General features: G+C 50.3%; 1 protein-coding gene across 1 annotated transcript; it reads right to left on the minus strand.

Moving 5' to 3' along the window:
- Positions 1-1,296: 1,296 nt before the first annotated feature.
- MLYCD (malonyl-CoA decarboxylase) lies at positions 1,297-18,072 on the minus strand. The gene is made up of 5 exons (XM_004437066.3): positions 17,536-18,072; positions 9,355-9,467; positions 8,215-8,371; positions 4,906-5,055; positions 1,297-2,531 (listed from the first exon to the last, which is right to left on the minus strand). The coding sequence occupies exons 1-5, from the start codon at positions 18,070-18,072 to the stop codon at positions 1,998-2,000; spliced, it is 1,491 nt and encodes a 496-aa protein (XP_004437123.2). The 3' UTR covers positions 1,297-1,997.
- Between the last annotated feature and the right edge of the window lie 6,414 nt (positions 18,073-24,486).

The raw sequence follows: 24,486 nt of genomic DNA on the forward strand, positions 1-24,486 counted from the left end.
GAGGTGGGGAGCCAGGCCCTTTTGGCACCGTCTGCCCTTCCAGGGGTTGTAGGTAAGTGCCGGAAGTCAACAATGAGGGCTTTCCTGTAACACACACGAAGCGAGGGGAATTGCGGCTCAATGCAGTATGACCGAGGCGTCATCAGCTCTCTCCCTTCGGTGACCTGGACTGAGGCATGGAGAGGGACATCCTCCAGCCTTATCCGTCCATCCAAACCCATCCCTCTCAGTCTGTTGGGGCTGCTGTAACTGAATACCAGAGACCGGGTGGCTCAGAAACAGCAGCAATTCATTGCTCACAATTCTGGAGGCTGGAAGTCCGAGATCAGGGGGCAAGCTTGGCTGGGTGAGGGCCTCTCCTGGGCACACATTTCTTATACCCTCGCATGGTGGAAGGGGCCAGGGAGCTCTGTGGGTCTCTTTTACACAGGCACTACCTCCACTCACGAAGGCTTCACCCTCATGACCTAATCACCTCCCAGAGGCCCCACCTCCTAACACCATCACCTTGGGGGTTAGGATTTCAACATATGAATTCTGGGGGGACACCAACATTCAGACCATAGCACCATCCCTAGCCACCCATCCGCCCACCCACCCATCCAGTCTCCATGGAGCACCTGCTATATGTAAGGCATTGAGGGAAATAATAAGACAACGTCTGACAAAAATGGAAAATTACTGACGACCGTGGAAGCTGGGTGATGAGCACACAGGATCATTACACTGTTTTCTCCACTTCTGTGTATTTTGTTTGAAAATTTCCACAATCAGAGGTTAAATAGAGCTAAGGCATGAAACGTGGGCATCAGGAGCTGCTGTCCCAGGGCCCGCCCGCTGTAGAGAAGCAGCTGATGCGTGAACTCTTCCTAAGCCTGCAAGTAACTGCAGAGCTCGAGGGCTCTCAGGAGTAGCTCAGAGCAAGGCAGAAAAGCACAAGACAGCTTCCACCGGGATTCAGGAGAAGTGACCACTGTCATGCGTTTGTTATCAGGCAACAAGTCACATGCCGAAGACAGAGAAAGACCAGGGGATGGGTCTGGAAGATGAGGAGCATGGAAGCAAGGCAACACAGCTGTCTGAGAACACAGCCTCGCAGACACCCACCCCGCTCCTTCCTCCCACCACCACGGCGACCGCCGGCCCCTTCAGGCTTGTCCTCGCGCCACATGCTGCAGACCCTCTTCCTAGGGCACCCACCATGCCACTGGCTGGCTGGGGCCCAAGGGCACAGAGACATCCCAGAGCTGATTCCAGCTTACGAGGTCTCGGATCTCAAAGAGGACCACCACACCATCTTACATAACTACGTGTTTAATGCTGCACAGAACAAACTTGTTCTTTACTGTGAGGTTCATTATGAACTTGAATCACTGTACTTGTAGAGTCTATAATCCAATTTAAGCCCCAAGCAACACCTCTGGTGCTCAGTGATTTAACTTAAAAACTTTGTGTCACGAAAGTCATGAAACTTTTCATACGTTCGTGATCTCCAAAATTTACCTAGTAATACATAGCAGAGTCCTCTATCCCTTTGCAACGAGTGGTGAGAAATGGGTAAAGCACCCGTGGCTGAATTATGTTCTAAGTGTGAAGGGAAATCTGTTCTCACCTGGGCCGTCCGCCCAGGTCCCTGCGAGGCTGACCCATCCACCGGGGACGAGAGCCGGCAGAAGCTCCAGAGCTTTCGGAAGAGGAGGGGCCACAGCACCGAGCCTGGGCAGGGAGCCAGGCCGCAGGCAACGACAGAGTCTCCCAGAGAGAGCACAGCGTCCCCACCGTCTGTGTCCACCTGTGCCCCCCGCCTCTTGCACCAGGAATTGCACCTTTCCTCGTGCAGTGACGGCTAGGGCACGGCCTCACAGGGTGACCCTGCTGGGGCCAGAGAGCCCAGTTTCACTTGCTTTACTGAAAAAGCTCTTCTGCTACATGACCCCCCTGACCTACCCAGAAAATGACCCTTTTCCGAGTCGGGGACGCCTTGCTTTAGGACAGGTCTAAAGTTTGCTGTTCTTCTGAAACTGGGCCACCAGGCTGAGGACCTGCTCGGAAGCTTTGATGTTCTTCGAGCCGAGGTAGGCGGTGCTGTTGGCGGCCGTCTCCTCCAGGTGGTAGCGGTAGTTGACCATCAGGCCGCACGAGCCCGAGAGGCCCTTGAGGCTCACGTCGGCCATCCAGTTGATGCGCCACAGCACGGCCCCGTTCTGCAGGTGGAAGTTCGCCACGGGGTTCAGCGCGTAGCCCCGGTGCTTCTCCCCATACAGGTACCAGGCACAGAGCCTCATCAGGGGCGCCTGCAGCGCCCGCACCAGCTTTTCAGACCTCACCCACTCACTGCTGCTGAGAAAGCCCTTGAGGGTCTCATTAACGGGACCACCTATGATCTCAGAGATTTCTTCACTTTCAGAATCTGTAAACAGTTCATTCCTCCCGTGATCCTTTGCTTGCGAGTTCAGGAGCCCCAGAAGCCATCTGGTGAATCCAGGTATAGGAGACAGACTTGAAAATGTCCCGAGGTGAGGAAACTCTTTCTGTACGGCAGGGTTGGGGTGGGGGAAGGAAGGTGGAGAAAACACACACACACAATTCAGCAGCTGCGTCAGCGATACAGAAACTCCTCCCCGTTTATCATTTATGTGTCATTAACCTCTGTGTACCACTGTAGAGTCTACAGAGTGATATTTGATACGCATTAATTTGCTTCTTTCAAGGAACATTTATTAAGAATCTGGTGTGTGCCAGGCCCTGGAGGCATCTTGTGTCCCCAGGGCAAGCCTTTACCATGGTGTCTCCACCTGCACCACCATTCACGCTGGTTCGGGGGACCTGACTGACATCAGAGCTGGGCTGCTGTGAAGTGGGACTTGGTATGCCGTCTTCTGACTATAGACCTTGTCTTTCTAGCACACCAAGCCCCTCCCATGGACTTCTTTGTGGCCACAGAACCCGGTTTGGTGCTTGGCACACAAGTACTCAATGGCTGTTTGTTGAATGAATAATTGATTGCCCAGCTATACCACAGTGGGTACAGAGGATGGGACAGAGGGGAGGCAATGGGTATTTCTCCACATCAGATGATATGGTTCAATCATTATTGTTCAAATTACATAGAGATCTCAATAATCATTTTTAAAAAAATCCAGTATTTTCTGATTATAAATGTAATATATGCTCACTATAGAAAATTGTTTAAAAATGTATGACAGAAATAAAGAAAACCACGATACTCTACTACCCTGAGATAACTACTCTCAATAGTTTGATAAAGTATAATTCCTTCTGGTCTTTCTCTAGGCAATTTTTCCATGAGTGAGACATTTATTTCATATCCTGCTTTATGAACTTTACAGCATGAGCCTTTTCTCATTATCATTAAAATTCAAAAACATAATTTTAACAGAATAACATTAAGAGATAAGACTATACCATGATTTTCCTAACCGTGTTCCTTTCACTGGGCACCTGAGGTAGCTCTCACGCGTTTGCTCTCAGAAAGCCCCGTGGTCACTCTGTGCATGAGAGGACCACGGGTTCTCTCTGACGACTTTCCCGCTCTTGGCCGAGCGCTGGATGGTGGCCGACCCTCAGGATGGCTGTGGGGCTCAGGGGCGGCTCCGACTGACTCAGAGACGGAGCCCGTGGCAGATTACCCAGAACCCCTGATCCTTCTACCTACCCTCACACAGCCCCCGATCCCGCCCCGTTCATCAACACCTGCAGCAAAGAAGGGATGAGAAGAGACCGGTATTAATTAGATGTGGCTTCTCATCGCATTTGGGGAAAAAGTGGTGGAGAGTGATCCTAATGAAGCTGATACCCAATGAATCTCAGTTCTCAGATTCAAAATTGGTTATGAATTTAATACAAAGCACGTCAATATCTGAATTCCACTCTGTCATTCTCTGAGGAGGAGCGCCTGCTGCCACTGTGTGGAAAGCCCCGGAAGCAGAGGACACCGGGCTCAGAGCCAGTTATTAACTATCTCATTATTTCACCTAATAATTAGACCCTACTCATTACAGTTCCCCCAAGCCCCTTAGGAGACAGTTTTAAAAAGCCTAGACCGAGGGGCCGGCCCGGTGGCGCAAGCGGTTAAGTGCGCGGGCTCCGCTGCGGCAGCCCGGGGTTCGCCAGTTCGGGTCCCGGGTGCGCACTGACGCACCGCTTGTCAAGCCATGCGGTGGCGGCGTCCCAGATAAAGTGGAGGAAGATGGGCATGGATGTTAGCCCAGGGCCAGTCTTCCTCAGCAAAAAGGGGAGGATTGGCAGATGTTAGCTTAGGGCCAATCTTCCTCACACACACACACACACACAAGCCTGGACCGAGAGTGGACTGCACACTTCTGTTGTAGGGTGCTGAAGTGTCCTTCTCAGGGCAACAAAGAAAAGTTATAAGAAAAAGAAGCCAGTGTATCCACCTTCAGGCTGCCTGGTCTCACCTCGACACCCCCTCCCAGTGCCCGAGAGCGCCCAGCTGGTAAAGTCAGGGGCCAGGAGCCCGGGGAGTGCGGGCGAGGGTGGGTGGGGGCGGCCAGGCACGGCCAGGGTGACTATCAGATGCCCCCTCCAGACCGGGACGCGTGGGGTGGGGGACGCCCTGCTCACGACTGTGTGGGGATAACACATGCACCTCAGGGGGGCCGGGCACACACCAGGAGCCCCTGGGGCAGCTGGTGCCCTCAGGACACGCCTGCAGCTGTGGCCACTGGGAAGCTGGCCTCCGGATGCCTTTTTCTCAGCACTGGGTCCTTCTCTCAAGCAGTCTCTGGGCTCCTAGGAAGTGCTGAGGGGCACCTGGCACTTTTCCACCCCCCTCCCTCCCTCCAGCTCCCATCCTCATCCCAGGCACACGGGGACGCTGGAACAGGGTGGGACCCGGGCCCTGACACCAACGGCCTCGCTCACCTGCAGCTCCTTCACCACTCGCTTTATGAGGAAGGTGCCCAGCTCCACGCCCTGCAGGCCCTGCTGCGTCAGGCTGATGGAGTAGAAGATGGCAGCAGCGATCCTGTTCTTCTCCTCCGTCTCCGACGGAGGACACTCCTTCACTATTGCCTGGAAAACACGAACCACAGTGACGGCTGGGCTTGGGCGCACCCACAGCCCGCATCCCACCTTGCACTTCGGGCCACGAGAAAACCCGCAGAAGGTGGGCGCCGGAAGGGACCTCGGGCCCGTCTACTCCAGGTCTGGGCTCTGAGGACTAAAGGCGGCCTGGCCTGCGCTGAAATCTCTCTGGAGGCCGCGGCTGCGCGACTGCCCTGGGCTATGCGCTCCGTGCTGTATCGTTTCTGTCACTTTGAAATTCTCGTGCAAACCTTGCTCAACGGCAACTATGTCCCTTTTGTCTTTTTCAGGCCTTTGTGCAAACTGAAACCTGATGCAGCTGCTCCCCTCACCCGGGGACACCCCGCCGACCCTCATCCTCGTCCGGGCAGACGGCTCCGCCTTCCGCAGCTTTCCTGAGAAGGCTGCTCGTGCTACCCTTTAGGTACTGTCCTCCCTTCCTCTGAACTCTAGTTCTTTAGGCTTCTCAACAGGCCAGCGCAGTCCTATATAATTTTTCTTGTAGGAAAGTTGCCTTTTATGATTCTTCTATGTACCTTTTGATTTTGGGCCACATCCTTGTTTTTCCTCAGTGAAAACAACGTTCAGGCAGACACATCCGAGAAGCAATCTTAGAAATGACAAGCACTCGGAAGTCCCGTGGCCACATCCGATATGATTAGCTCTGAGTTTTGACTTTGGGGTTTTTTTTTTTTTTTTTAAAGATTTTATTTATTTTATTTTTCCCCCCAAAGCCCCAGTGGATAGTTGTATGTCGTAGCTGCACATCCTTCTAGTTGCTGTATGCGGGACTCGGCCTCAGGATGAACGGAGAAGTGGTGCCTCGATGCGCACCCGGGATCCGAACCCGGGCCACCAGCATCGCAGCGCGCGCACTTAACCACCAAGCCACAGGGCCGGCCCTGACTTTGGGGTTTGAACCCGGGTACCTGCAGGTCACCTGACGGGAGCGCTATAGCAGGAGGGCACCTCTAGTTTGCTTTGATGCAGGTACACAGCCTGCTTCTGAAAACACTTAAACTTCTCTCACTCCCACCAGCTACACCGATGTTTGAAGTCGAGTTTGGCCCAGAGCCCAGGATGAGGTCTGGGGGTCCACAGACTTTCTGGAACTGCGTGTGGAAGGTGCGGGGCTGTGCATATCCCCCTGGGGAAAATTGCTTCAGCTTTCCTCCCCTTTGGCTGCTCAAAGGGTCTTTTCCGTGACCCCCGAAAAGATGAGAACCGCTGCCGTAAGGAAAGTGGGGCAGCTGGTGAAACGGAGGCAGCCACACCTCCTGGGCCCACGCAGGCCCTCTGTCTCGCACCCCGACTCCGCGCAAGAACTCTGCGTTCCCTCCTCCCTGGTCTTCATCTTGTTGAATTATCTCCTTTGTTTTTCAAGAAATCTATAGGTTATCTTGTGGTTCCTTATTTAAAAATTTCCAGGAAATCTTTTTTTAAAGTTTTCAAAGTAAAAATGACTCTTTCTTTGGTTATACAAATGCGATATGCATGATGTCCAAGAGGCAAAAAATAAATGCACAAAGAGGCAATCACACATTACTCCAAGATCTCACCCAATCCTGCTGTTGACCTCGGATGAATGCCTCTCCAGGGCTGTCTCCTTGGCTCTGTGTATACACTTAAACATGCGTACACACAAAGCCGTGCACACACAAAACTGTGTACACACAGAACCGTGTACACACAAACCTCGCACACGCCCAGAGGCCCGATTCTCCACTCACAGAAGGTGCCTGTCCTCAAGGCCAGCAGGTGGGCTGGGTTTGAATCCCGGTTCCATCCGTATTTGCTCCATCATCGTGGGCAAATCACTCCAGTTCCACTAAGCCTCCGTTTTCTCCTGTCTAAAACCAGGACACTACTACTAAAAGTACCTATTCACAGGGCGCTGTGAGCAGTAACACACGGAATGTGCTTGGCAGGCTGACGGGCACAGGGTGAATGCTCAATGTTATAAACAAGATCACACTATCCATGCCCTTCTGGAACCTGAATTTTTACTCAATAGTAAGTCAACGTTGGCTTTCCATGTCAAAAACATACAACTACATCAACACGTAGATACAGGCGTAGGAACCCAGTATCCGTGAGGACGTACCAAACGTATGTGCCATCATTTATCTAGCACATCCTTGACTGAGGGACAGGCAGGTTATCATTTCCAGCCTTCCAAAACCATAGACAAGGCTGCAATACAATCCTGGACGCGAGGTCTGGGTAGTTATCTCCCCAGGATACATTCCTCAGAGTGGAATTTTAGGTGTCAAGGAAGGCACATCTATATTTTCATAGATATTGCCAAATTGCCCTCAGAGAGGCTGTAATAATTTCTAGTGCGCCAGAGGGCTGCCTCCCTCAGACACAACAACCTAAGGGGACTTCTCCCTGGGGACCAAGAACGTCTGCCCATTTGTCCTCCTCGGTTTCTCTACCTTCTGATACGAGGCAGCGTGCCCCTCCCGTGCCCTGTCAGCATCTCTCCCGTCGCCTCACGGGCTACTCCGGTCCCACAGCCCTTGCCCACCATGGCCTCGTGGTCTGAGCAAACCCGCTGTGCCCCAGGGCCGTCTGCTCCCCGCCTTGTCTCTACCCCCCTCGAGATCTGCTCCCCTATTTCCAGGCCCTGCACTGGCCCTTCTGTCCCCGTGTGTGGGAAGGAACGTCTCAGACGTTCTCACCAACTCCTTAAGCAGAAGCCGTGCTTGCCGCACGCAGGGCCTGTCTGATGTGGCTCCCATCTCCTCCACCCACTGGGCACACAGCACCGAGTCTTTTCGTCAATTTCTCAATCACACGTCTTTGAAAGCTCCCCACAGGCCACTAACAAACGCCGGAAGGTGGACCCACGCGCCCTCCACCTCTGCCCCTCACAGCTCCCGTCCGCCTCACAAGACCCCTCTGCAGGGAGCGTCCGCCGTGCCTCCGCCCCAGTCACCCCGGAGGGATGCTCTCCTCGGGCCCTGCTGTCCACACGTGGCGTGTCTGCACTCCGCCGCTACAAACTTAGAGATTTTATGTAGCCAGTTCAAAAACCCACAAAAGCCTAAAGCAATCTATTTGAAAAGGGATAAAACCAAGTAACAAAAGCTTGAGGGACTGTGCGGGACGCCCGTCTTGTCCGGACTTGGCCGGCAGAGGCACCTGGATGCTGCTGGAGATCTCGCTGGTCAGGGCCAGGTGCAAAACGACCAGGGGCTCCCCGGGGGTCGAGCAGTGGGAGAAGAAGTAACACCTTCTGTAAGGGCCCACACGCCGTTTCATGTCCATCCAGTTTTTCACAGGATGCACAGCCTCAGCCCTGACGAGAAAATTATAAAGAAATAAGAGAAATGCACAAGGTAAATAACCATTCCTGTTCATATTATTCACTACAGTCAAAGAAATCCTTTAAATAAAGCTTTAATTGACTCTTCCAGAAATTCAAAGACAATCATTTTAATGTGAAACAGCCCTGATTGAGAGGAACTCCAATTAATGACCATTTTACACAAAAAACTGTGCTCTCATTCTTCATACCTAGTCTGAAGGCTAGTCTGCGAGGCCCTCGGGAAGCACCGACACAGCAGATTTTAACTCAGAAACCTACTCAGACGCTTAATCATTGAACATCCTGTCTTTTATTCCCTTTGGCTCTCTGCAGTTTTGAAGCCAATGCTGCAAAGACACATCTTTCGTTCCATTTGTCCAGCAAACTCATGCTGAAAACCATGATTTTGTTGTCAGCCTGCGACACGGCAGCAGGCACTCTAGCCCCTTGAATTCGTCACACTTCCAATTGTACGATGTTTCTCAAACCTTAGATTCCATAAAACAACACAGAAGGTGAAGATCCTGAGGTGGAAAAAGGTTCTCCTGTCTCGTGAGGACAACCATGACATGCTAGCCTGTCAGTACTGTGTCCTGGACACTGTAAATTATGCACGATATAGTTAATTTAGATTTTATCCAAGGGAGAAATTTTAACCACTACAGCAAACAGTTGCTGCTTGGATTGCTAATGTAAACACTTGGCCGGGGAATGCTATAGCTCTGGTAACGGGGTCTCGGGAGAAAGTGGGCCTGTGTGCTTTAAACACAAGGATGCAAATGAGACCCCACACGCAGGTTTACCAGCAGACTGATCAGGTTCCCTCCGCTCCCTTTCCTCCTCCGCGATCCGGACATCGCCGGCCAGGCCAGCCACATTTGTGCACACTGCGTTTGGGTTTTATTAGGCTTAGAACACGTGAAGGGAGACTGGTTTTCCGCTAAAATGTAAGAAAACTGAGAAGCGATACTCACTCACTGATCTTCTGAAGCACCTCACACGGTGAGTGCCAGGTGACCCGCTCCAGGTTCAGGAACCCCGAAGAGAACCACTCTGAGAGCATGCCTTTCAGCACTCCGTTCATCTCCTGAGAGAAGAGAAAGTGTCAGCCTTCCGAGGGAGAGAGATGCCGCCTCTGCAGCGTCGGCAGCACAGGGAATGAAAACACCGAACGCACGACAAGAGATGTGCAAGATGGCTCTCCAGAAGGCCTCTTCTGAGAGGTTTCTAGTGAACTCTTGTCTCAAACCAGGCAGACTGAGCTCCGCTCTCTGTCTAGACTTGACGACTTCCATCTGTCAGACACCCGAGTGGGCGTATTCAACCTGAACTCAGTTCCCCAAATCAAACACGTGCCCATTCGCTCCCTCGTGACCGCACTGCAGACGTAAAGCTAAGGCAACAGGGAACGGTGCGCCACGCGGGAAACGCTGGCACGGCTGCACAGCGCGCAAGTCCTCGCGCTCTCGGGAACAGTCTTTGATACGTCGGAACAGCAGCCCTGGCTCCTGAGAGGAACAAGCGCTGGGTCCGGGACCGCACTTCCTCGGCTCTGAGACGCGCGCTGTCATCTTGTGACGTCTCTGAAGTCGGGCTGCATCTTTCCGAGGACGGGGTCACAGTTTAATGGGAGCATTTGTCTCTGCCTTAGTGAGACAGAAAATACTAGCGTATCTGGCAATGAATGCATTTACATTTGATGGAATTATTCTCATTTCACTTCACTCATTAACATCTAATCTACTTCCAAAAATGATTTGAGTCGACTTTACCATCCAAGGCACATCTGCACTGAATCCTTTCAAGAAAGAACGGAACAGGAGGTGCGCAGGGAAAGGACAGGGTGCAGGAGCAGAACCATCGCGGTTTAGCAGACCCTGACCAGCGCTAAACAGGTAACGGCAGAAAGCTTTCTGACAGCCAGCGTGGGGAGGACGCCCAGGGCAGTAGACACAGCATGTTGCTCCTCAATAGCTGTTTTCCCATTCTTCCAAATAAATAGAAGCCTCATTTTTTAGCTAGGCACATGGCTGTCCAAAATAAAGATCGCATTGCAGCCAGGGGCAGTCACGTGACTAAATTCTGGCCAATCACATGCAAGCAGAGGTGTTCTGCAGCAGCTTTTGAGAATCTTAAAAGATGGTAGGAGCATGCCCTTTGCCTATCTTTTTCTTTGTCCTTCTCACTGTAGGCTGGGAGGTGATGTGATGGCTAGAGCTGGAGCAGCCATCTTGGGCCATGAGGTAACTTTGGGGATGAAGGTTTTTCAGGGGAGAGCAATAAGACAGGAGTTTGGCTCAACTGAGGGCATCACAGAGCAGAATCAGCCCTGGGCTGCTTACCTCCGGACTGTTACATGAGAGACAACCTTCTCTATTATTCAAACCACTATTATTTTGGGTCTCTGTTACTCAGAGATGAACTACATACTAACAGATACACTGAATATTATTACTGAATAATAGTCAACATCTTGGCACATCTGGTACAGGATTGACCTTTTGAATCTTTGTATAAGAATTACAAAGACCGTGATGATAACACCCGTAAAGAGTAGTATTACAAAAGCTTTAAAAATGTTACAGGGCCATTTCCCATTTTAATCCCTGGCAAAAGGTCAGAGGACTCAGAACTTTGTCCCCTGAGGATAAGTTGCAGGTATAGATTTGGTGGCTCGGAGAAGGTTTCAGAATGAAGTGAGATCCATCTTTAAACATTTAAGATCTGGGGGAGAGAAGAGGCCACAGATTTGTCCTGTGTGACCCCACGGGGGCGAGGAGAGGGGGGTGGATCTAGGACCAACCAGGGGAAGTCACAGACCGTCAGACTTGCACTGAACTGATGTAAAGAAGAACTCTGAACAGCTAGGGCTGTCCACAGACGTGCTCCTGGGACAGGGACCCCCCACACCCACCCCGTGCGACCGCACAGAGGGACAAGAACTGGGTGGAGCCGTTTTAAAAAGGATTTAAGCATCGGCTAGGCCGGCTAGGCCGGCTAGGCGGCTGGACCAGATGACCTTTGCAATTCCTTTTAACTCACGATTCCATAATCTTGTTTGCTTTACTCAGCTCTAAACTCGGTAAGGGCAGAGGTCATCTCTGATTCATTCCTCTAGTGCCCAAAGCATTCAGTAGGGACTTTCACGTGGAAAATGGTTCACAGATTGATACAAATGAAAAAGAGGAGAAAAATCAGGAGGATGGTGATCAGGAAGCGGCAGGAAGGGAGGGTGAGAGGGTTGCTGGCGATACAGAACGGCTCTTTACAGAACTGCACTTGCTGCACTTGCCCACATGGCTCCTCATCTTCCTGGGGCCCTCACACACTCTCGAGTACATGCTAAAAACCAGGGACCCTCTCCCCAGAAAAACACACACACACTGATGAAATTCTGTGTACAATTTCCTAGGGTTCATGGACCCCTTTGAAGTTCATCTATGGATCATCCCCCGGGGTTCACGGCCTCCAGGTCAGGAACCTCTGCACTGAATGGTTAGGAATAGATTAGCCAAATCCCATGTAAGATATACTGGCATCTCTATCACATTCATAATCAGAAAAAGCCAGAAATATCTACTCTAGTATTAGTTCACTATTAATTATGAAAGAAAAGGTTTGGCTGATGAAAGCTCCTCCTCTAAAAGTCTCTTCCTTCTATTTTGGGCTTTGACAGCTATAAAATGTGACACTGGTACACGAGAACCAGGAATCTAGGGTAAAGGTCACCAGCCTCCACTGCTTAGTTCTGATGAGGTCAGCTGCTGAGCCGGAATTAACCACGGCACGGAGCAAGGTGCCAGGATCACCAAGAGCAGGAGGGAAAGAAAGCCTGTACGCTTTATGCTCATGAACTCAGCGATCACTGAGCAATAATCCAAGCCTCAGACACACAACTGCTGGGGATATTGCGGTGACGCCCAAGTCAGTGGGAGGTCTCAGTTCTTTCTGCACTGCTAATGCCAATTTAGAAGACCAGCCAACAGCCCCTTTCAGCAGAGAAAAAGCTGTCTCCTACGCTCTTTTCTGAAGCTCTTGGCTCTTAAGATGTCCCCATTTTGGGTATGTGAAAAAAAGCTACTTTTCACTGCTCAGAAGCCCGGAGCCGGGGAAGGGAGCTAAAAGCAATTGGAGAAGGTCACAGAGCTGGAGCTACGATGTTTTAGGTACAATTCCAAGTCATATAAGCTGCTACCCCCCAGGTGACCGGGGCACACGTTTCTATCTACAAATAAGTTCTCCTTCAGCTAGCTAAGCACAGAATTTAGTAGAACCAACAAGGACTCTACTATATTAACTAAAAGCAGGATAAGCCACCAAAAGAGGCTGCATAGCAACTGTCTAGCCCGGCTGGGCACTGCACCGCTGGGCGCGCTGGCCGTGTCTGATGTGAGGTTAGTCCCTTCTCTTATGTTCCCGCCAGGCTTCTGTTATGGCTTGCATACCCGCCATGTCACCGGAATGTCTATGTTCAAATCGCCCATCAAGAAACCCTTCCGTTTTCTAAATGCCAACTTCTCTCTAGTGCCCACAAATCGCCGAACAGTGCTCAGACCTGCTGCTATGAGGGGGATTCAACTCGGTTTCATGGGGGATTTTATCTGTAAGAAACTCAACTCTTCAACCCCAATGGGCCTTTGGAAACGTCTCTGATAAACCACAGACACACAGAACTGTCCCCCACCCCACACCCCATAAGCAGAGCACACCTACACACACACACACACACACACACACGCCCCCTACAACTTCACAGGCCATCTTGTTCAGGAGGCATCTGCCTATCAGATCTGCTATCTCAAAAAACACAACACAGACATCTGACCTTTGCCACATTGTCAAAATTTTCAATGTAGCACTTGTACCTTCCCATCAAGGAAACTTGAAACTGACTCTAACTTCATATCAAAAAAGATTAAGAATCTCCACGGGAGAGAAAAGAAACCTGGTCTAAAATATCCAAGGAAAGAGATACACCCACCCTGGCCTCATGCCTTTGGTCTTCATGCCGGCTACACTCGAAATGGAAAGGCCAGTCTTCTGGGTTCTTCCCACATTTCCAATAATCACAACTCTTGGTCAGAGACCGAGGTCTTGACGAACTGTGCCCTCATTTGTAAACCGTATTTTTACTCCACAGTATCCCTCAGGGCCTTTCTTACAAGAGAAGCAGGCTGACTTTGAGTTGAGCATATGGACCACCAGCCGAATCTCTCACCTCAGAGCAGAGCCAATGGGTCCAGGTGAGTTACACGACTTGGCTAAAATCACCTAAAATCATGCCTCTAACGAGTGGATGGCAAAGACAGGACCGGGACCCAGGCCCTCCATTCCTCACCCGTGCTTCTTCCACTATAGCCACTGTCCTGCAAAAGATACTGACTCAGCATCCTTTCGTGGCCTCCCATTTGCCGGTTATTCTAGAAGTGCCTTTGCAGCCTACAGGATTCAGTGAACAGGAACCTGTGACAGCATGCAGGGGACCGAATCCATTCCGAGGAAATGCTCAGCGCCAAGTGCACAGCAGCTCTGCTGGAAACCAGTGCACATGCACTTGACTTCACCCAGCAAGTCCACAGTCAGCAGGGGCTGGGGAGTAGCACACCTGTGTGATGGGTGCTGTGTACACACAGTAGGGTGCTGAGCCCTGCTCCCCCAGTAACAAAGGGCATCACAGGCCCATGGGGGTCTGGGACTCCTGCTCTAAAGCTTCGCGTGCCAAACTGCCAGTGGTTTCTAACACTGAATTCCTAAAAGCAAAAGTCCTAGCTGAATTGCCCCTTTAACTTGGATGCAAAATCCAGAATGAGGCAGAAGAAACGGAATCCAAGTAAACTGCAAACCTTAAGTGATTCCGGTGAGAGGTTACAATATCAGGTCCCAGTGACTATTCTCTGACTGATTTCAATGATAGGGATTTTAAAAATTTTTATGTAACTCAATAGAGCAAAGCAGAAGGGAATCAACAGATTCAGCCACTAACAGTTAGATGCACTCAATATAAGATCTGACGAGAGTTCTGGTGAAGTGGAGGAGGCATGATCGAGCAGCGAGAAAAGGCTTCTGCACCCAACATGTCCAGACCACGCACAGAGGCACAGGTCAGGCTATCCTTATTCATCCTCTGTTCAAGACATCTATTACTGGTGACTTTTTGCCTGTCGGTACACAGTGTTTTTTCCCTTACGCGTGTGGACAGCGTTGGCTAAAAAAACAAGGGAGCCCTAACATCTGAGGACCTGGCAGTGCTGGCAGCTCCAAATTTCCCCGGGCCAGCTCCTCTCTCCCGACAAGTCTCAACGTCACAGCTTTCAGCTGCCACGATGTTCCTGACTACGCGACAGCCAAGAGTTTTCTTGTGGGGGCAGGGCAAGGGGACGAATTAAGGAACATGTCACAGAGTTGGAGGATTTAGAACTGAACAGGACATTAGAAATCACCCAGGACCAGCGCCCGCTGAAACCTGCCCAGGGCGGTGCGGACGTCCGATGTGTCTCTCTCAGCTGTGCAGAAACCTTCCAAGCCTTTCTGGGCTCCCTCCCAGGCTCAGAACGCGGAGTGGAGCAGTCTGACGTCAGGACAAATGGGAATGATCAGTGTGCCGGCTGTCTCACGGCGGGCCACCCGGAGTCCATCTCACGCTTCATTCATCATTTTGCTATGCAAGAAACTGAAGACAAGGAGCTGATCATCTAGTTCGGGGGGTGTGGATAATACATTTCAAACACTAAATTCTGTGGTTAGTGATAAAATCCAAGTGAGGGGTACAGATAATAGCATATGCTATCAAGTTCAAAACTGGGTGCGACACCCTGAGATGGAGTGGTTGTGAGAGCTGAGTGAACGAGCTGGGGGTGGAACAGCTCTTATTCTAACAGGCCTCCCCAGCAGGAATCACAGTGACAGGGGTTCAGGAACTTTCCATCCAAGAGCTGGCCTGACTGGAGAGCAGGGCCTCTGGAGGGGAGCAGGTAATGGACGGTGAAGCTGGAAATGTCATCCAGGATGGCTTGGTATGCACCAAAAATGCTGAAGGGAAAGACACTAAATGCCATCCTTTAGGCCACATGAGGCTTGATGATTTTCAGCAGGGGAGTAAAGACTGACTTGTGGTTTCAGAGAAAGATGGGCACTGAGACTGCTGATAAAACAGAAGCTCGTACAAATCATGGAAAGAGGACAGTCACAACTAGAGAATATTAAACTCCTGATGTGGTGACAGTACATAAAACAAACCCCTCAATTAATTTGGTTGTTTTATCTTGCCCTTGATTTTATAGAAAAAGGCAAATTCTAAGAAAACAAACCCCTTTTAGATTTAGTTAAATTGTCGACTCCGAGACAGTGTGTAGTGACGAATTACACACTGCGGCTCTCACCAGCCCTGGACTCTGGGCACTGCACTTGACCTCGACCAGTTAATCACCTCAACTGTAAAACTGTTCCCTGTGGCTTGCTGAGGATGAAATGAACAAATGTGTGAAAAGCACTTACCACCCATCATGCCTGCTACTAACTTTTCCCATGCTAGACTGGAGGCTCCTGGACCAAGAGACCTTGGGGCCTAGAGCACGTCTGGTACAAGAGAAACACCCAGTGGCCACTTGTTGGATGGATGGAAGGGTGGATGATTGCATTCTGGGACAGGTGACATTCTACCTAATTCTCCAGCCTCCTGTGCAATAAGAATCAAGTTCCAGAAGGACCACCATGGAGCACTGGTCCTTGCTTCAAGAAGAAAAAGCCTGCTTAGATTGCAGACTAAACCCAAGCCTCCCCTGAGAGGAATCAGGTGGGGAAGCACGCGGTGTGTGGAACATGACCTCTCAGCCATTCTGATGGGGCTTGAGCCAGAAATGTGGTGAGTTCAGACTGCGACCCTAGGTAACCCTTAGCACTGTAAATTAACCAGCTATCATGAGCAATCAAATCGTAGCACTATTATCACTGAGATTAATCCCATCCTTAACTATACCCATTGTTTATGCATCTAAGGCTAAGTGGTCAGGAAAGATAAGAAAGTCTCTGATAAACACCATAACTCACATAGCATGATGGGGTTATAAAGTGTGGTGCAAAGAACCCTGGGCTTGGATTTGGGTGGGTGATGGGAGACATACCTATTTGCTCTGAGTTCTCGGTCAAGTCACACGACCTCAGTGTCTGTTTCCTTTACTGTAAAAGGGAACATGCTCATCACTCACCTAAGAATGAGGCAATGAACATGAAAACTATTATGCCAGTGTTAGAGTTCTTAAAATGAATTAGAACATAATCGTTCAACTGTTCAATTTTTTAAAGCCAGCTGCACCTAAAAATGTTCTGAATGTCAGAAACTTCCTGAAACATTTACATCATTTTATGTTCACTAAAAGGGCAAGTTAGCAGTCCCTTCATATTTAATACCAACGGTATAAAAGGACTATATTCAACTACCAGCAGTCTTTCAGGTCATCATTATTTAAAGCTTAGAGTATGTATTTGCATCTAACATGAACTCACTGTGCTAAGCACCTGATTCTTCAAGAAGTCACCTTAGAATCCTCATATTTCAGGGATGAACACAGGAAGGTAAGACGCCTCGCCCGAAGTTATGCCACAGAGAGACCAGAAGGCACTCAGACTCCTAGACAGTGCTGACCTCGAGTTCTAGTCATTTATGTGCATTCACAGGACTTCTTAGGGCAATAGCTTACACATCGTGGGTGTGCAATTAACTTTTGCTGACTCCATCCAGGTTTTCAGAAGGCTGCCTGATGCTCAGTTCGGTACTGGCTCAAGTACACCAGAGATGAAACCTCTCAGCTAAAATAACAAAGAAGAGACTTTATGGAGCACACTAATCAGGTACGATGTGTGACAGTCACCTTAGAGGTAGGCACTACACAGTAAGGACCGGAGCGAGGCAAGACTACAGGGAGGCAAGGATTCAGAAAGCGTGGGAAGGAAAAGGACTGGGTTCAGGGGGTTGTAACTCGGGGCGAAGTGTGCACGGCTTCAGGCAAGGCAAGGCGCAGCGTCTGGGGCTTGAGGGGCAGGTGAGGACTACACGGGGAGGACCGCAAGAGCCCGCGGACCTGGGTGCGCGAGGCGGAGACGCGGCCGGGGCTGTCCGCGCTGCCAGGGGGCTGGGGGCGGCCCGGGCGGGGCCTTACCCGGACGTGCGGCCCCTCCACCAGCTTGAGGGCCTGCGCCTCGAGCAGGTCGGCGCGCAGCCGCACCAGGAAGCGCACGCCGCCGTCCAGCTTGCTGATGTGGTGGAAGAGGCCGCGGTAGCGCGGCACCAGCGCGTAGCGCAGCCGGTCCTCGGCCTGCAGCAGCACGGCCGCCTCCCGCGGCTGCTGGCGCAGCTGGAGCACGCCGGCGCTCTGCTCGGCCACCTGGCCGTGGTCCACGCCGAAGCCCCGCGCCAGGCGGCCCAGCAGCTCGGCGCGCTCGGCCGCCGCGGCCAGGCCGCCGTAGAAGCTCACGAAGTCCGCGCACTGGCCCTCGGCGGGCGCCGGCGTCTTCTCGCGCAGCTCGTAGACCGGCGTCGCGGGCACGGCGCGGCGCAGCAGCTCGTCCATGGCCCGCTCCAGCGCGCCCGCCACCGCCGGCCCGCTCGACAGCCGGGGTCCGCACGGCCGCGGCCGCGGGGGTAGCCGCAGCGGGAGGAGGCGTCGCGCCGTCAGCCCTGGCTGGAGGCCTCGCATGGCGCCGGGCGACAGCTGCCTAGGGGACGCCGCCGCCGCGATTCCGGCTTCCGGCTTCCGGCGCGCGCCGGCCCCATTGGCCGAGGCCGGGGGTCGGGCGGGGCGGCGGCCAATCGGAGGGCGGGGCGGAGCGGCGGAGGCGGGGCGGAGTGCGGCCCGAGGCCAAGTGTGGCCAAAGGTCCCCGCGGACGCCTGCAGCTGCAGCAAAACGGACGGCGGTTTCAGAGCGCCGTCCAGCGCCCTGTCAGCTGGCCATTTGAAGTGGCTGTCTCAGCCATTTCTCTTCCCGCACCGCGTCGGCGTCTCCTCTCCACCAGGGGTGCATCAGGCGCCTGGGGGACGTGTCACGCATGCAGATTCCTGGGCCCTGCTCCCCAGATTCCGATCCAGTGTCTGGGGAGGAGCCGAGGAAGCTGCGTGCTTAGGAAGCGTTCGTGGTGGTGATTCTCTGGCAAGGTAGCCTTTGACTTGACCCCGCCTGGGCCCTCTGAATTCGTTGTCAGCCTTACTATACAGCTGACTCCCAAAGCTGCAGCCCTGGTCTCTCCTGAGCTCGGCACCCAGACTTCCAGCTGCCTGCTGGGGAGCTTTTCATGAATGCGGCAAATGGGGCTCGCCTAAGCATCTTGTTCCCCAACCTGTCCCTCCTTCCTTGATCCTCATTGATTCATTCATTCATTTATTCAGTCAACAGTGTTTATTAACCGCCTGGTATGTGCCAGGTCCTGTACTAGGCACGGGGATAGACTAATGACCCAGACAGACCTGATGGTGCCCCGCAGAGTTTACAGTCTAATGAAGGAGACAGACGATAATGTAGGGGAGGAAGGCAATTCCTGTACCCTCTAGGTCCTTCTGGCTGGTCTAAGAATTAAATCGACACAAGACAGAATAACAGGAGAAAATCAAAGTATAATAACACATATACATGGGAGAAACCCAGGAAGACTGAGTAACTCCGCAGAACGGCTGAAGCTGCCACCTTAAGTACCATCTTCAGCTAAAGACAAAGGAGGATGTTGGGGGTACTGGTTTCGGACTTCAAAGGGGAGGAAGACGATTCACATGGCGATGGGAAAGCAAGTGTTTAGTAAACAAGCGTTGGCTGGGCTGCATATAGACAGTGTTATCTTGTGGTATTAGCTCCGTCCTGGAACAGGCCTTCTAAGATAGAAATCTTAAATTCTTTTAGGCAGTTAGGGGGAAGGTCAGAGTTTCTGTCAGAGTCTTTTTTTCTTAAAAATAATCAAGGCAGGGCTGGCCCAGTGGCATAGTGGTTAAGTTTGGGTGCTCTGCTTCCGTGGCCTGGGGTTTGCAGGTTTGAATCCCCAGGTGTGCACTGACACCCCGCTCATCAAGCTCTGCTGTGGCAGCATCCCACATACAAAGAAATAGAGGAGGATGGGCACAGATGTTAGCTCAGAGCCAATCTTCCTCACCAAAAAAAAAAAAAATCAAGGCAAAGAGACACATTTTGGGATGGCCAATTCTGATCCCCCACAATAACCTAACTACAAATTGTGATAAGTACTGTATGGAAATAAACAGGTGGAGTGATATAATATAGCGGGGCTGGGATGGACTTCTTCCTGTGGACAGGGTCATCAGGGTAGGCCTCCACGAGGAGGTGACATTTAAGCTGAGGCAAGAAGCTAGTTAAGGGTTGGGGGTGGAGGGTGGGGGGGAGGCGGGGAAAAGTTGACCTATCCATTCTTCCAAGTTCACAAGCACAGTTTTTTTATAACCTCTGCCCTGCCCTCATCCGAACATCTAAGTTTTATTGATTTCTACTTTAAAAGGACTCCTGAATTCGTCCCTTCTCTCTGGCCCACTGCTCCTATACCCTGTGCCACTTGTCACCACGGCCACTGCAGCAACCTCTGCCTCCAGGCTTGATCCCTCTCATCGATTCTCTGCATCAGCTGCTGAACGAACTTTCTGAATTATCCAGCTAACCGTGCCATTCACTTGCTCAACAACCAAATACTTTAGCTTGAGAGCCAGAGCCTGCACCAATGGCCCCTGCTCCCCTCTCTAGCCCCATCGTCTGTCTCTTCCCACCTCATGTCCTTCACTCCATGGCCTGGTGGCTCCCAGACTTTTAGATTTTGGGATCAGTTTTTAAAACCCTGGGAGGGGTCTGGCCTGGTGGCTTAGTGGTTAAGTTCTCACGCTCTGCTTTGGCAGCCCAGAATTCGCAGGTTCGGATCCCTGGCGCGGACCCATGCACTGCTCATCAAGCCATGCTGTGGCGGCGTCCCATATACAAAATAGAGGAGGATGGGCACAGATGTTAGGTCAGAGCCAATCTTCCTTACAAAAAAAAAAAAAAACCCTGGGAGGACTGATGCAGGGCTAGGGGTGGGAGAGGTGGTTGTCGGTGGTGGTGTTGGTGTTGATGGTGGTTGGAATGTACTCAATGTATAGCCTGTAAACACTTGCCCATATCAGACAATCTCTCCCCATGGGAGTGAGATTTCTGCCCTGGTTAGTGAGAGACTGGAGGGAGTCTGCAGGGCTTGATGCCAAATTTAGTGGAGTCCAAAAGAAAACCCAGCCAGGATCCCACTGTGCTCTTTGAAAAGAGAAGCTTCATCTAGGCACAAAGGATGAAGGAGAGTAGCAAAAAGCCTGCTGAGAGCAGATGGTGGACACTAAGAGCTGAGCAAGTGGGCTCTGGGGCAGGGGATGGACAGGGAACCGGCGGTGGGTACTGGAGGGCGGACTCTTCCTTTCTTAATCACAGGGTGGCAACCCACGTCCCACTTAAGTCCCTCTAACGTGCCTGCGAGGAGAGTGCATTATCTCGTTTAATCCTCACAATTGCCCTGTGGGGCAAGAACCATTGTTCCCATTTTCTGAAGTTGGAAACGGAGGCACAGATTGATGCAGGGACTTGCCCCAGGGCTCACAGCTAGTTAAGGGAGCCGTGGTTCCTAGATCTCCCTGAGGCTGGAGTGGGGAAGGACTCTTTGGCCCCAGGCTGGTCTCACTCCAATGTCTGTGCTCTTTCCACCCCCGGATCCTGCCTCTGCTCAGAGGAGCATTTCTGCCTTATTTAGAGTTGAGTTTGTTTTTGTGCTGAAATGTTGAGGAAAATAGCCAAGAGACGGGAATCTCGTAAATACCAAATTCCTCCCACACGGCATATGGTTTACTGCACTTAATCCTAATGTCAACTCTGTCAGGTAGTTGTCCCCAACTACGGATGAGGCTGAGGCTGGATGAGGTCATGTCACCTACCAAGGTCATCCTGTTAGTGAGAGGCAAAGCTCAGGTTGGACCCTGTCCGCCAACCGCACAGCTCTCCTGCGTCAGGTTTTTCTGCTCTCCTGAGTCAGGTTTCTAGAAAGGTCTTCTAAGGCCTTCCTTGGAGGCCATAGGAATCATCCATCTGCTCCCCAATTCAATCCCAGTGATGATGGGAACCAGCAGGGAAGTGACAGCTATGATTTTATTATTGGGCGGTAAAACTTAGAGGGGGGGCAGCCCTAGTAGATACTAAAATTTATGAATTAAAATTTAAAATCTAGTAATTAAAATGGAATAAATAGACAAACATCTGTGAAACCCAACAGAAGGTCCAGAGAGAGACCCAGAGGCACTTGGGTATTCAGTATGTGAGACTGGTCACATTCCACGTCTCAGGGGGAAGTAGCAGTTAACTGAGAGGTTCTTGGGAAAAAGAGCAAATTTGGGTCCTAACCTCAGACTGAGCAAGATGAATTCCAGATGGCGGAAGGGTTTACATTTTTACAAAATGAAACAAAAGTATTAGAAGAAAATAATCTTAGAACAAGAAAGGCCTTTTGAAATATGACACAAACCCAGAATCCATAAAAGATTGATTAAGTACATAAAAATTTTTTTAAGTTTTTTATGGTTAAAAACAAAGTCAAAAGGCAAACACTACCTTGGAGAAATATTTGCAAGTTATAGCACATACAAATGGCTAATTTCTGTAATATATAAAGCACTCCAAAGCATTTTTCTGATGGGGAAAAGACTGTCAACCCATCAGAAAAATGGAGAAAGGATATGACCAGAGAGTTCTTAGAAAAGGAAATTAAAACAGCTCTTGAAAATAGGAAAAGTGCTCAACTTCACTCATATGAAAATGCAAATTAAAACTCCAGTGAGCTACCAGTTTTCACTTATTGGGTTGTAATGATCAAAAATTGGGTAATACCCTGTGCCCATGAGCCTGTGGGGAAACAGACCCCTCTTACATTGCTAGTGGGAGTGTAAATTGGTACAACCCCTGTGGAGGGTATCTTTGCCATATCTGTCAACATTACAAATTGTCCCAGTAAGTTTTCCAAATAAGTACTCCATCTGCTGACTGGGTTAATGACAGGTTGGATCAGACCTAGGACACTCAATCAGCAGGACCGGAGACAGGCATGGAGACCAGGACAACAGCAGGGGCCCTTTAAGGAGATGCCAGTGAGAGTGGAACAGCTATCTCTGGTGACGACCAGAACTCAGTTACAAAAATTCTCCTCCAGAGTCTCTCGGCCAACAAAAGACAGAAAAGTGTATGTGTGTGTGTGTGTGTGTGTGTGTGTGTGTGTGGCGGTTGGGTGGAGCAGCTACATCTGCAGAGGCAAGCACAGCGAGGCAGGATAACATACTAATAAAAATCATCGGCTCCGAAGTCAGCAGAAGGCCCTGGGTGTGCATCCTGGACCTGCCACTTGCCAGTTCAGTGATCTTGAGTTTGGTCACCCTTTAAAGGCTGTTTCCACATCCACGAGATGTAGGTGATGGTAATATCTATCTCACAGACTTGGGAGGATTAAATGAAACAGTTCAAGTCAATTACGTGGCCAGTAGTGAAGACTCCATAACATTTTAACTAAATTATTTTAAGTGTAATAAAATGGAGATATTTGGGGGTAGGTATATATTCGCATGTGTCCAAAGCGATGAGCCAGGGCAGGATTACTTCCCCATAACTCTGAGACACTGTGATTCATGCACAGCTTCTTCCTGGAATTCTGAAATAGATAAGAGTAGAGGGAGCTGTGATGAGAAAAGGGGTTGGGGGGAGAGAGAGAGAGAGGGAGAGAGGGAGGGAGGGGAGCTGATGGAAAGCCATATCCTTGAGCAAGGGCCAGAATGACTAAAAGAGATTTTTCTTTTGAAATGATTTTCAAATAGTTACAGTTTTCAAGGGAGTTTGTTTTATCTTTTAGGAAGTCAGCCTCTGAATGCCCCTCCATTTTCTCCTTCTTCCCCTTTTCCCCAATCCACTACACTATGGAACAGAATATCACACACCGACCAGGTCTCCCACACAGGAAAACTGCAGGAGGCACTAGGAACATATGGCGGGACTTTGTTCCACTCAGATGGAAATATGGTATCTTAGGCTCAAGGATGAAGGGGCTGTGTACATTGATGACTATCTCTAGGGGCCAGAATTTCTATAGGTAGAACCCTCTGGTCCAATTATTTGCAGTGTAAAAATACTGGGACGTAGTTCTTTGTGAGGACAGCCTTTGTTGGGCATGTCTGACCTTATATGGCATGAGGAAACTACATTTGGCTTGTTCTGCAGAGACATAGACACACAAAGCATTCTGAAGGCCTGGCAGTGGCTTCTGAGCACGCTCCAGTTCCTCTTTACTGAAGAAGTGAACCCTCATCCCGGCTGGCTAAAGGAGTCAGTCTGGTCTAGATGGGCTCCTCTGCTGCTTGTCCACATTTGCCGTGTCCCACGTGCTCTCATCTGTCCTGGGATACTCCTGCCTTGCTGCAGGAACCTTGTCTCTAAATCTTCTACTTTGCTTAAGCATTTGCTTAAAATGCAGTTCTCAATCTCTCTCCCAGCTCTCTTCACTTTATATAATCTCTTGTTTCTGCTTTTTTCTGTGTTCATACTTGTTCTTCTCTAAGTGTCAACTGCCATTCTCTTCTCTCTGGTCATGCCTTGGTTCAAAAGACAGCCCTAATCTGAAAAAGAAATTAAGAAAACAATTCCATTTACAAGAGCATAAAAATGAAAAACATACTTAGGAATAAATTCAACCAAGGAAATTTAAGTCTTGCATACTGAAAACTACAGAGGATTAAAATTAAAGATGTAAATAAATGGAAAGCCATCCCATGTTCATGGATTGGAAGATGGCAATACTCCGCAAATTAATCTACAGATTCAATGCAGTCTCTACCAAAATTCCAATTTGAGGAAATGGAAAAGCTAAACCTAAAATTTGTATGGAAATGCAAGGGGCCCTGAATAGCCAAAATAATCTTTAAAAAGAAAAACAGACTTGGAAGACTCACACTTTCTGATTTCAAAACTTATGACAAAGCTACAGTAATCAAAACAGTGTGTCACTGGCAAAAAGATAGATATATAGATCAATGGAATAAAATTGGGAGTCCCAAAACAAACCTATACATCTC

Source organism: Ceratotherium simum, chromosome 30 (genome assembly GCF_057802395.1).
Source record: "Ceratotherium simum simum isolate JZ-2026a chromosome 30, ASM5780239v1, whole genome shotgun sequence".
NCBI lineage: Eukaryota > Metazoa > Chordata > Mammalia > Perissodactyla > Rhinocerotidae > Ceratotherium > Ceratotherium simum.